Genomic DNA, 13033 nt, shown 5'->3' on the forward strand with positions numbered 1-13033 from the left:
AATTTTTAGATATGCATTCAGTTTACATGTACTCCATGTGTGCACTCACTCTTCATGCTCTTTAGAAATACTCACAGTGTGGTGTGTCTAGAGACAAAGTGCCCATATCAAATTATTTGCTTCTTATTACAATGAGAATCTGGGCTGGAGAACTTGCAGTAGGGCAGCATTCATCTAATCTGTGGGCCTGGGCCAAGAGGAGAGAGGGAGACCTGTGATTTGACTCATTAATACAACTAAGCAAAAGAACGATGACTCTGGATTTCTCCAGTTGAGCTGTTCTGGTCTGTTGAATAGCTAGCATGCATTTTAAACATTTTCCACATACATATTTAACTGATTGCACCAAATGGCTGTTTGTGTGATGATGTAAGTGACCTCCTCCCTTGCTCTTCTTGAGAGAGCACCTGCTGGAACTGAAGGCTGTAAATAAACAGGGTTCTTTATCTGCCAGGAAACTGACTCATTTTTCTGCTTGAAATGCATTAGTATGAAATCATTCCCGTCTTCCTGAAGTGGGAAGGCTGGACTAAGTGACTGAACTACCCTGGCAGTCATTTGTTGACCTGACTTTCTTTTTTACTCCAGTGTGAACAAGAGCATTTTAAAGGGATCGCTTGATTTGTGATGAGACCTATGTTTTCATAGCATTAGAAAGCTATGGAGATAACAGTATGGCTTCTGCCCCCTCAAGAAAGACACCTCCTCTTCAATTCCCCATGGAGAAACATGAGTTATATGTAATTATCCCAGAAGCTGATGCAGATCTGTGTGTGTGGGTAAGCAGAGATTTCTGCTGGCCACAGAGTCTGTGGTGTTGGGAACTCCCAGAACAAGGAGAATTTGAAGGAGTCATACAGATGAAGGTAGGCAGAAGAGCCCTCAGAAGAGTAAAGCTGTGTGCAGGCTGAGGGAGTTCAGTGTATTGGCTCTGTTCTGGCTATGCTTTTAAACTTATGATAACTAGAAACCCATACCCTCTAGCTGAATTTCTGGTATAATGGCATGTTGTTAAGTGTCTAGGTGGAAAAATGCCATGTCTGTCTTCAGCTTGGTGCAGGTACCTGCCCCATACTGAGCACTGGTGTGAAACTGCCACTGTAGAGCAAAATAGCATGTGCAGTACCTGAACTGATTTTAATTTCTTTCCCCCTCCTGTCCCTCAAGATTTGCCCCTGCAAAATGAAAGTGCAAGCCCTTTCATTGTTTTTTTCATGTTGGACTTAACTGCCAAAACTGATCAATGCTTCTTGTTGTAGCTGGTCTTGACCCTTCTAATGTCTGTCATGGATGTGTGCTCCCTCTTGCTTGTTGAAATGATGAACTAATCATTACCCAGATGCTGTATGATAAGGACCTCTCCATAATGCTCATTCATATTTTGTTCTGATGCATGGCCTTTTTCAGCAGGTGAAGTAATAGATTAACAGTGCAGCCTTGAGTCTTCATAAAAGAATCTGACATTTTCAGTAAAGTGACTCTCTTTCCCTGTGATGAGCTCTAAAGTTGCTGTGTAGTTCTTGCAGTGCTCATTTCTGCTGTTCAAACTCTTACTGACACTTCCTTGTTTTTCTCTGCACTCCTTCCCATGTTGGCTGAAGACCTTATGTGCTGTCTCTTTTCTGACTGAGAAAACCAGTTTGTTTTCTACAGGATTCTTGCCCAGAATCAGTGAAGGGGAAACAATCACTTTCTGTGATAACTTCTGCCTTGTATCAGATGTACTCCTCTGCACCTCCAGCTGGGAAGGATGTCTTCTCTGTCCCTAGTTGCAGCTTCAGAGTTAACACAAGTTCTTTCCCACAAGCAGGCCAAAGTGTTCTACAAGGCTGTGTTTGGAAGTTATCTCTGATCACATATTGCATCTTTGGTTTCTCTAAAAAAAGGAAATTATGTTATAAAGGCTTCTTATTGTATGGAGTAATTAAAAAAAAAAAAGGTGATGAAAAGGCTGCCTAACAGGGTTTGGATAGAAGGACAGCCACCAACTGTAGTTCCTCACTGATCATGGGTTGTTTGGCACAGATGTGAACAAGGGGATGGAGGAGCTCCCTCCGAAGTGTAAAAGTGACTGTTGAGGTTTTAATGAATAGTGATATTTTCAGGTTATTTATCTCTTGCAGATGGTTAGAACTATCTTAAGAAAAGCTTGATCCTTTTGTTTGACTATATTTTCTCTCTTGGTTGTCTGTTTCTGACCTGTCTTAATCCGGTCTTGATGCCAGGCTAAATATGTCCAACCATAACCACGTGAAAGCTGAAGCAGTCTAGAAATGTTAGCTTAGAGGTATCAGAGCAGATTATGTTAAGAACTTAATTTTAGAACTCATTTTTTCAGGCAATCTTTAGAGCAGCATACTGATTGCTTTTTTATTTTAAGCTTAAATATGAAACTGGTGAAGAGCAATAGTGTTTTTCTGTTCGACAAGGACTACAAAACTTTTATGAAAAATGAAGCTATGGAACAAAATACTTGATGGTTTCTGCTTACATGATTTTCATTTGCTTTTTGAAAGTAGGAAACACAGTACAGATGTCTGAAATATTTTTTTCCTATTCCTCTGAGAAAAGGGACAGAAAGTATATCCAAGCCAATGCATTTGATTGTTTGAGATTTTTATTTAAAATAGTTTTCTAGTGCTCTATCAAGGCTATAATTGATCTCCAGGAATGAATTTGGTTCGTTAACAGTTAATTGAGCTCAGGGTTTGAGGGAGGGTATTGGTGTTATTGGACACTGAAGAACATTCAGCTGTTTTCATGCTTTAGCTTTCTTATAATCTTTAGGTTACGCGTCGCCTGGCTCTAAGAGGAAGATGATTGAAGGGAATCTAGTTTTAAACTGTTGCTATTCTTTACCTTCTTATGAGAAACCACAGGAACACATTCCCAGGGATGAGTACTCAGGGGAACTGAGAACTGACTGTAAGTTGGAGGACTGAAAAAGGGATGTAATATGTAGTGTGATAATTTTCACCTCCAAATGGGCAGTATGCAATATAAAAGTCTTTTCAGGGAAGACATAAAGCCAGGAGAGGAAAATCAGAGGCTGCCAAGAGTCATCAATATACTTTTCCTTCAAAGGATAACTAGGAATTTTCTTTTTAAAGCTCTGCTCGTATCTGAAGACTGGGAGTAGGGGAGGGGTAGGTGTGATTGCTGTCCTTAGAGTGCTTCATTTTACTGGTTTGCCCTGGTTGTTGGTGTAGAGCAGCTTAGGAGGATGGCAGCTGACTGAACACCCCTTTGATTCTAAGGAAACAACCTCAGTGCTGTTTGTTAACACCTCCCTTTTTGGGGAAGAAAACCCTTCCCTCCATGTCTCTTGGAGTAGCATTACTCAGTAACGCTCATGCTGTGACAGCAAATTTGAGATGTGGTGTAGGGCTGCATATCCTTAGAAACTATTACTGAAAAGTGGAATTTGCTGCAGTTAAGTATCTTCTTGAAGCCTGCTGAAATCAGTCCCTCTGTCCCAAAAGGCTTTGGTGGCGATGCTCATCCCCGTGGGGAGAATGGGGGTATAGTCCAGTGGCTGATGTGCTATGAGGAGATTGCTTTATGCTTCTGGCATTCAGCTTCATTCCTGAAAATGATCCCTTTTCTGCTTATAATGTCTTGTATCTGTGAATTCCTTCTCTTTCCCTTGCCTATAGGTGTCCTGTGACTTGAAGTCTGCTTCCTTTACCCCTTGCTAGTGATTGCTGCAGACCTGAGTTACCAGAGCAAGTGTAGAGCAGCAGTTCCAGAGTTGTTGATGTCTGACGGAAAAGGAGCCTGATTTTAATCAGAGAGTTGAGATTTCAATGCTGCTGAACAGACGCAATTTGTATCTTGTAGTAGTTTTAATAAAAAAAAATAAACCCAACAAGAACTACAATCCCTCTCCTTCTAATTTAGCAAGCTGGAACAGAAGCATCTCCTAGGGTGAGCAGAGTTAATTTTCATCATTTGCAGGATTGACTGACAACCTGGAGGTTGATAATGGGCGATTTTTTTTTCCTTGGTAAGCGGGGGAAGAGAGTAGAAATTGCAGTTTCTCTGCTAATTGTACTTTATATGTCATTTGTGACAATTTCATATTGTCTAGACAGAGATAGTGGAGCAATTGCTTCCATAGAACCTAGTGTTAGCCTGTTACATATCTGGATAGCAGAAATGGGGGATGTGGGAGAGGAGGAGGTTGCTTTAAGCTGCAGAAAGGATTCAGGAGTCAAGCATGATCTGCTGAAATGTTTCAAAAGGAGATGCAAGCAATATGCATTTCTGTTCTCTCTTTTCATGCTTCTCTGTTGGAAACTTAAATGTTTAGTGGCTAACAGTTTACAGCAACAGAGCTACTTCTCTTCATCTGTGGATTATGTTTGTCCTCCTTAGCAGAATTGCTCCCAACCTTACATTTACTGTGGTAGTGAATTGGACTATTGGACTACCTTACACTTTGGCTTTACTGAAAATAGTCTGTGTCTCTTTTGGGATTTCGGGTGCCAGAAGCTGAGTGTAACACCAAAGACTTGGCAGATTGCAGCATGACTTACTTTAAGAATCTTTATCTGTACCTTCCTGAGGGACAGTAGGTTACATTACCAGTGACACAGATGAGACACTTTGGTTATTATAGCAGAGTATCTATTATTGAACCCATTTGACAGTACTAAATGCATTTGGATTTGTAACTTTGGGGCTCAAGGGCTAAGTCTAGAATGAGTTGGTTAAAAATGGATTTTATGTGTGCTTAGTACTCTGCCTCAGTACAGGTATTGTTATTCTGTGGAGCATAAAGCAGAGATGGTCTGTCTGGATCTCATGAGCTTGCTTGTTGCCTTGGTTTGGATGTTTTGCCCTTTATGTGTATCTAAATCTCTCTGTTCATTGCTCTGTGATCTGAGAGGGCACGGTTGTAGGATAATTAACTACTAATCAGACTTTAAATCAGCTCTGGCTTTTAGCAGTTACTGTTAACTGAATTAATTATCTTTGTGCACATGATCTGAATGTGGCCCTAGTATGTGGCCTGTGTGCCTCTGTGTGAGGTAGTGCAGGAGCTGGATTTGTTTTTGTCAGCCTTGGAAGGCTCTACTGGAAAGGCCATTTTGACTGAGACCATTCAACTTGGACAGTGCAAGCTTAGAAAGGGTTCTGGGGGATGTATTTATTGGAGTGTTTGTAATCCTCTTCCTTACAACCCAGTAACTACTGGTCTTCCAAGGGAGCCCTTCTGGTGTAGCAGCTTCTGTTGCTGCAGGGATGGAGTTGCAGCCTGTTCAGGGAATGTCACAGGGCTGTTGAAGCCTGGAGGAAGTCTCTTTACCTGGACACTTGGCCATCCTGGGCTCACGGAACTGCTGGTTACTAAGGTAACCTGTACCCATTCTCATCTGAGGTCCCAAGTAACTGCTATAGCAAGACTCTTCAAATATATATTTCAAGGATCTGTTGCAGTGTGGTGGCGAGAATTATAGATTGCTGAAAGTGCTGTTCCCAAGCCAAGCAGAGGGTCTCCTGGCAGACCCACACCAAGTTACAGTGATGTGTGCCCTGCCCCTGCACCCTTGTGGTGTCCTCTGCTTAGTAAGGGTTTTGATTTCTTTCAGCATAGCTGCTAGATGCTTTCTGAAGGTGATCCCTCAAAGTCAATGGTCATCTTAGGCAGTTGCCAGGTTTTTTAAAGGGGAGAAGACAATTATGGGGGGACAATACCAGGAAACTTCTTTCTAATAGTGTTTGCTAGGCTGTGCAGCATGTACTAGTCATCTTCCCTTGTGGCTTTGATTTTACTGTGTCACTTAGTGGGCAGATAGAAAGGAGATGGGATATGTAGTGTGTAGGCATCAAGACTTTTTACAGGGGTGAGTTTGATGATTATTTGTGTGTACATATTATCAAAACACCATAGGCATTGCTCGCATTAGGAGGAAGCTGCTGTTTCTGTTTCAAGTTGTGACCCTGTCAGAATCTGCATGCTCTGGAAGCTCTTTCTCCTTGGTTAAGTCCAATGATCAGGCAGGATGTTCCAGCCTTGACATATCCAAGTTGCTTGCAAAATGCTGGGTTTGGAGCAGCTTAGAAAAGCAGATTTCTCAAAAGCATGTTGATACTGCAGTGGCAGTAACCTGGTCTCAGAGACAGTGGTTTAAAAGGGACCAGCTGCTTGAGTAGGTAGAATATCCCTTCTGCTAATTTTAATCTGTCTGTCTTTCCCCTAGAAGGAATTAAAGCAGTTTATATGTGATGCAACTAATAGGTATACCTGTATACCTCACAGGTATAGGACTTCAGGTATATCTCATAAAGCTGAAACACTGTTCATTCTGGATTGGCTCTTTTTGCACATATGTACTTGGAGCAGAAGGAAGGGTTTGGTAAGACAGAATTAAAGTATAAGGACTTTTTGGGTAACCAAGGGATTCATAATATCTGGCAGTATTGAATATTAGAGTTTTTGACTCAATAACCTAGGAACCAGGAGAATTAATCAAACTCAAACTTTGAGAGATTCAGTAACTGTTCTTGAATAAGACAAATGGTTGCCAAACAAATTTGTGCTAGAAAGGACAGGATTTCTTGTCTTATGCATAGTCTCAGTGCTTTGCAGCAAGTTTCTCAAGCTGACACACACCTTTCCAACTGGGAGACTGAAGCAATCTCTCACTGTTTCCTGTATTCTTGATCTATAATGTAAATTGAAGTATTTTTCTTTTAATTGCTGGAAGACAGTAAATATTTTTCTTGAGATACTGATGGGTAGGCTGCTGCTAGGAAAAAAGACATCTCATTTGGAATTCTGCTGTCTTTATGTGGCTAGAAATGGGAGGTTGGGTGTGGATTTTATCTGGTCCTTCTTCCTGCTTCCTGTGTTAATACTTGGATTATTATGAGTGTGGGGCTAAGGATTCAAATCTTTCTCAGCAGCTGTACGTGTGAGTGAGTAGAACAGATGTGGTGTTGGACCTCTTTGATTTTCAAACCACAACAACTTTCATTAAGTTACAGACTAGAAAACAAAATTTAGCAGGAGTTCTGAGGTAGAAAGACTTGAAAGGGAACTCAGCAATCTTATAAACGTGAGAGTTGTTTTTTCCACTTTCTGTACCTGCCCCAAATCATCTCTCTTGTGTTAATCTAATGGCTGCAACAGGCCATGAGTCAGTCTTGAAACAGTGCTGTCCTCTGGTTTATGACAGAAGCTAGACAGAGGTGCATGTAGAAGCCAGGGTGGGGGACATATTCCTGCTATATACTTCTGATTCTGCTGCCTTCATGACTCAGTCTCACTTCTCGTATATTCAGGCTGTCTGGCTGCATTTGCATACATTTATTTCTTGAGTGAATATTTGTTATCTCTCCCTGTGGCTGATTACAGTACAGAGGAAAAGAACACTTTAAATTTTTGCAGTTTTGTAGAAAATCTCTCTTTCAGAGCCTGAGACTAAGATTCAAGATCTTACTATGGATAGACAGCAGTGGTGCCCTTAAAGTCCACATGTTAACATGTGTGTTCTTTGTCCCCTGCTCCCTTGCCCATTCCATGTGTAGCCACCTCTGAGTAGGTAAGAATTTGACAGATGGCCAGTGCAGTGGTAGTGTTTATGGACCTAATATATTGGGGTGGGTTGTCTCCAGAGAAGTGACATCTACATCTTTCTCTTGGAACTTGGAAATGGCTATGGGAGCACTCTTCTTCCTTACCTGAGGTGTTCTTTCTCCTGTGCAGTGAGAATATAAAACTTTGAATACCAAAACCAGGTATGCCATCAGTGAGTGGTTCAGTATGTTGCAGAATTCTCTGCACTAGTGATAGAAATAGTCTTAAGAGGTTTCAGAAAATAGGTCATATATAGGAAGGATGTTCCTGAATGGTCTTTGATGTTGTAATTTGTTTTGCCTTTCCAGGAGGTTGCTGGAGTCTTCCCTCATTTCATTATCTCGCTATGATGGAGCAGGATCCCGGGAACATCCAATCTACCCAGATCCAGCCAGGTAAGATCTAAATGCGGTCTAAAGGCATTTAAGTTTTACATGCTAAAGCATAACTTCAGTATAAGTGACTGAAACCTCTGGAAATTGGGCTTATCTCCTTCTTAATGATCTGCCATGGGGAAAGAGCAAAACAAGTGAGCAGATGCTGTTAAGTCTGGGGGGAAGTGAGGAAAACAGGAAGGAATTACTGTTGAAGTAAACACATAAGAATTCATGAAATCGTTTGGGGTGGAGAACACTAGGTGGCAAACAGGTTCTAACAGTAAATGAGCTGTATCAATGTATTAAAAATCTCTTTTGAAGAAAAATGAATTAAAAAACAAATAGTCTTGAATGCAGTAAAGGGAATTAGGAGGTAGTGTGAGCAGACAACGTGCTTAGAAGCATGAATTGCATAAATGTATCTGTACAAGAGAGAGCATAGCCAGAAGGCTATGTATACTTAATTAAGAACAAAATACTGACAATTATTTTTGAAAAGTCATGAATCATTGACATTAGGCATAGAAACACCTGTAGTGCTGCTTAATCTTCAAAAGAGGTGGGAGTGTTTCAGAGGACTAGAAAAAGCAAATGTGGCAGTTATCAAAAATGGAAAGAAGTGATCTTTGCAGTTTCTATTTAGTGTATTAATAAAGCAACAGATGGGATAATGTGACCCAAAGACTCTGTCAGAAGAAATGATAGAATCGTGAACAGCAAGTGGCTTTGGAAACTTTGAAAGAATAAATCATGACAAATAGATCTTTAGATGGGTTTAGGAAAGCTATGAATGAGGAAATTCAGTAAGTGTAAGCTATATCTGATTTAGCCTTTTGGGGAACTTCTTGCATAGTTGTGTGAATTGAAGGCTACTAGGATTTATCATAAAGAAGAGTACAGGAATGCCACTGAAAATTAAATCCTGAGTTGCTGAAGGATGTTTGTTGTTTTGTGAGGTTTGGGGTGGGGGAGGGGGTTGTTTTCTTCATCATTAACCCAAAAATGTGCATTTTTGTACAGATAATACTCTTAAGTACAAGTTCTGAAATAAAAGGTTGCAAACTGGCCAGATGGTATAATTGTGTTGGTAAATAACTCCTTGCTAACTGTCTCTGTTGGTAAAGCCTTGTAGAGGTGAAATCTTATATTTGGCTTTTTTTTCCATTTATTGTGAAGAAAGTTGCCTTGTGAAGTTAATTCAAAGGCTTAGAAATGATGTAAACAAAACTGTAGTGAAGTAAAAGTGAGGTGGAGTATGCGGCTTGTGTATAAGATCCTTGGGAAACCAACCTAGGTGACTGCTGAAGGTCTTGGCAACTGCCTGTCAGAAATGCTGTTAGATGTAAAAGCTTCTAAATGGCAGTTGGTTAAATGGCAGGGAAAGGGATTGATTTACCTGGAAGGAGGAGGATTATATTCTACAAATGTTAATTTAAAGCTCTTATTACATTCAGGTTTATTTTTGAATGCCAAAAGCTGCTTTATTGCTGGAAGTGCACCATTCATTGTTCCTGGAATGCCTCGTCCAAAGCAGGCAGATTGATAGAGCAGAAATTTTAAGATCTCGTTCTAGCTCTCTGGGAGCTACCTTTTAAAAAAGAAAAGGAGGGCCTGCCTAGCTGTCTGAATTTTGTTTTCCCCTTTTATAAATGTCTACTGTGATGTAAGAAAATGTAAGTATTTGTAAGAATAAAATGTAAGAAAATGGATCAATGCCTGAATCATTTCCTAGCATAAGGGGTATGGTCAAAGATATTTTTCTACTTGAAGCTATTTTAGAACTGATGCGGTGCTCTTCATGTGACAGTTCAAGTGGTTTTAGGTTATGGTAGAAGCTATAGTAGCTGGAGTTTATAAAGAGCTTTGGAAGAAAAGTCCCGTTTTGAAACTCTTCTAAGAAGGTTAATTTGTTCTGGTAAATGTCACTGTCCTTTTCAGAGAATGAGATTCATGGAGGCGTGATCAGTACCAGCTAGAAGTTTGAGTGGGATAGGATTAGAGTCTTCCTCCATAAACCTTACTGGTTTGCTGGGCTAGTAGGATATTTTTAACTGTCCCTTTAACTTGTTGGAAATTTGAAAAGTGACTAGAAAGAGTGTTACTGCATTTTGAAGGGTTTTTTGGTAGCATCATAAGTTCCAAATGTAATCTCTTTGAGAAGCTAAATAACAAGGTGGAGAAGTGAAAGGTGAAATAAACACATCTGTATCTATTAATAAACATCTGTATGTGTCTGTGTGTGTGTTTTAAATATATATTAAATATGTATACCTCCTTAAGACCACACTGTTTCCAATGGAGTCTTTTTTTAAAGAGTACATAAACTACATGATCTGAAAAATTTATTTTTGAGAGCATGTGTATGTGTTAGTTTTGTTTCTGCGTTTACTGTCTGTAATGGTGCTATGTTTGAATAACCTAGGTCAGCAGGGAGGCGGGGAGAATATTTTTTGAAGTTCCCTGAGATTTAGAATGAATATTTTGATGTAGACTGCAGCAGTATTTTTCAGTGGCCTTACTGAACTTCACTAAGGTCAACTTGGCTGTTCTGTCATTCTCCACAGTTTCCATATGTACTGGGCTCAGAAAATAATCTACAGAAGAATTAAATTAGACTGTCATCAAAGAACACCTACAATAATGGGTTTTTTAAATAGAAATACTCAATAAGAATTACATATGCTCCTAGACTCCATATATATATGTATGTATAAAGCATCACAGTGTTTGTTGGATATATGTCTAGAAAAAAATCTAAGCAGCTAGAAAGTATTTTATTCCTTACACCTTTCTCTCTGTGTATCAGACTTAAGCTTCTTGTGTTGTCTTTGAGATCTTTTTCACAGTCTATTCAGTGCACACACCGTGTGCTGTTAGGAAGCTGAATGTGACATCTTGTCATCGGTTATGGCCACTCTTTATTGCCTACTCTTTCTTCTAACAGGTATCACCATGTTTTTTCTTCCGGTGTCCTGCAGAATTTTAGAAGACTGCGAAAGTCATTCTTCATATTCTTCTGTAAAATTCTCCCTTTGTGTGATACTAGGGAAAATAAAAGTTTCAGTGGTTACACTGCTGGACTGCTGCGACCACTGTTCATGTTTGCCAGTGTTTGCCTTGTTCCTGTGTTTCTTTTTTTTATTTTTTCTCTGTACATATTTTGGTGTAGTTTTTTTTTAGGCATGCACAAAGGCTTTGGCTTATGGAAAAGCCCAGAGAAGAGACCAGCACATTTATTAATGTGCATCTGTAATGCCTTGCTTTTTTGTATTTGGCCTATTAAGTCTTATGGGGAGTAGAGAGAAGTGATGTGTTTGTCCAGCAAAGCCTTCTTCTTTATGTAGGCATGAACAGGTTTACCTCATTAAACTGCATAAAAGATTCAGGAGGAATCAAGCTGAGTATGTTGTTCCTCTTACCCTTTTGATGTTTTTTGGCTTAAGTTTTAACACCTCTGAACATGTAATCTGTCTCCTAAACTTGTCCTCCCCCCAAATTAGAATTCAAGTCTAACCAAATAAGGCTAATTAAATGGTAAATCAAGCATCTGAAGTGTCTGGATTTTAACACTGAGTAAGTGTGTCACAGGAAACATGTGTGAGGAGCTGTGGATATACAGGGTGGGAAAAGAGAGTATGTGTTCACTCTCAAGAGAGTAATGCTGGTTTGTGATAGCTGATGCAAACAAATGCTAGGTTATGCATGAGAGAGAATTAAGAGTTAATAACAGAGGAAAGGTTTCCTTTCAGGTGGGATGCAAGGCTTTTAAAGCTCCACTTAGCATATACCTAGTGGATCTGATAAAATTGCTGCTATATAAAAACCCTACCATTTAGATTACAAAGTAGTTAAAGATGTGAAACTTTTTTTCTCCTGATTGATATTCTGTGGTACTCCCTAACTACCATCAAGACAACAGCACTTTCCTTCGGTGTTTATTTGAACAGTGCTGCTGTTTGGCATTGCAGGCAGAGTTCACATTGAGACTGGGCTTGGTTCTTTTAAGGGATGCTTGCTGAGCTTACTAGAGTGAACTGGTAATAAATGAATCAGTGAGCTCCAGAGAGTACTGAGAAGCAAATTTCTCTCTTCTGTGGATGAGCTTTTTGTCTGTAGGTACTGTGTGGTGCTTCTGTTTGCAAAGGGGATCATGTGGAATTGTAGCATATAAAGGGAAAATTACTTTTCCTTGCTTTCTGTATTTAATCCATCTTACAGATAAAATGCAAACAGTCAGCCTTGTGATAGGCTGTTACTGGCCTGGCACTTGGAGTTCAAAAGGAAAAATAGGGCTGGCTGTCATTCTAAATTTATGTAATGAGTATTTGTGTATCTTTTCTTGCTCAGGTTGTCTCCTGCTGCATATTATGCCCAGAGGATGATCCAGTATCTTTCCCGGAGGGACAGTATTCGACAACGCTCTATGCGATATCAGCAAAACCGTCTCCGCTCTTCCTCCTCCTCTGCTTCCACTTCAGAGAACTCAAGCCCATCTGTGGAGGGAAATGATCTGGAATTTGAAGATTTTGAGTAAGTGTGTGTGCTGCCTAGCCCTCTTGCTTGCCACTGTTGTCAGCACAGGTCTGCTTTCTGGTTTCCTACTTGGAAATAAACCATATTGTTTATCAGTCAAAGTCACCTTAGGCTTCTTGTAGGAACAGATTAAGTAATTCAATCAATAATTAGAGCATTGATTGCTAGAAATAGGTCTGGTTATTTCTATTATGAAAATTAAGGATGTTGTAGGGCTACCTTCAACACATTAGGTATCTCAACCACATTTAGAAGACTGGTTAAATAAAGAAAATTAGATTCTTTTTCTCCAGTAGAACAGATGGGGAGCCAAGAGTTTTACTTGAGACAAACCTTGAGACAGAACAAGAGTCACTAAGAGGCTTTGCAAGACTTAGTTCTTTGATCTAAGGCTGTAGGAGACCCACAGACATGTCCCATGTTCTGAGTGGTTCTGCTGACGAACTTTTAAAATTTGTTCTCCAGCATCTGCTTTTGGACTTCTGGTGATACACAGTGTAATTCCAGCAAAAAATTTATTGCAAATTTTTAATAAATG

The 13033-nt window shown here is 39.9% G+C and overlaps 1 protein-coding gene across 3 annotated transcripts in view; it reads left to right on the plus strand.

The window, feature by feature from the left end:
* Window positions 1-13033, plus strand: part of AMBRA1 (autophagy and beclin 1 regulator 1) — a 115095-nt gene that overhangs the window by 13850 nt on the left and 88212 nt on the right. For all 3 annotated transcript variants that reach the window (XM_058806322.1, XM_058806323.1, XM_058806324.1), the window contains 2 exons: window positions 7894-7980; window positions 12310-12492. In XM_058806322.1, coding sequence (XP_058662305.1) covers window positions 7894-7980; window positions 12310-12492 — 270 coding nt within the window. The remainder of the gene's footprint in view (window positions 1-7893; window positions 7981-12309; window positions 12493-13033) is intronic.

This window comes from Ammospiza caudacuta, chromosome 6, assembly GCF_027887145.1.
Source record: "Ammospiza caudacuta isolate bAmmCau1 chromosome 6, bAmmCau1.pri, whole genome shotgun sequence".
Taxonomy (NCBI): Eukaryota; Metazoa; Chordata; class Aves; order Passeriformes; family Passerellidae; genus Ammospiza; species Ammospiza caudacuta.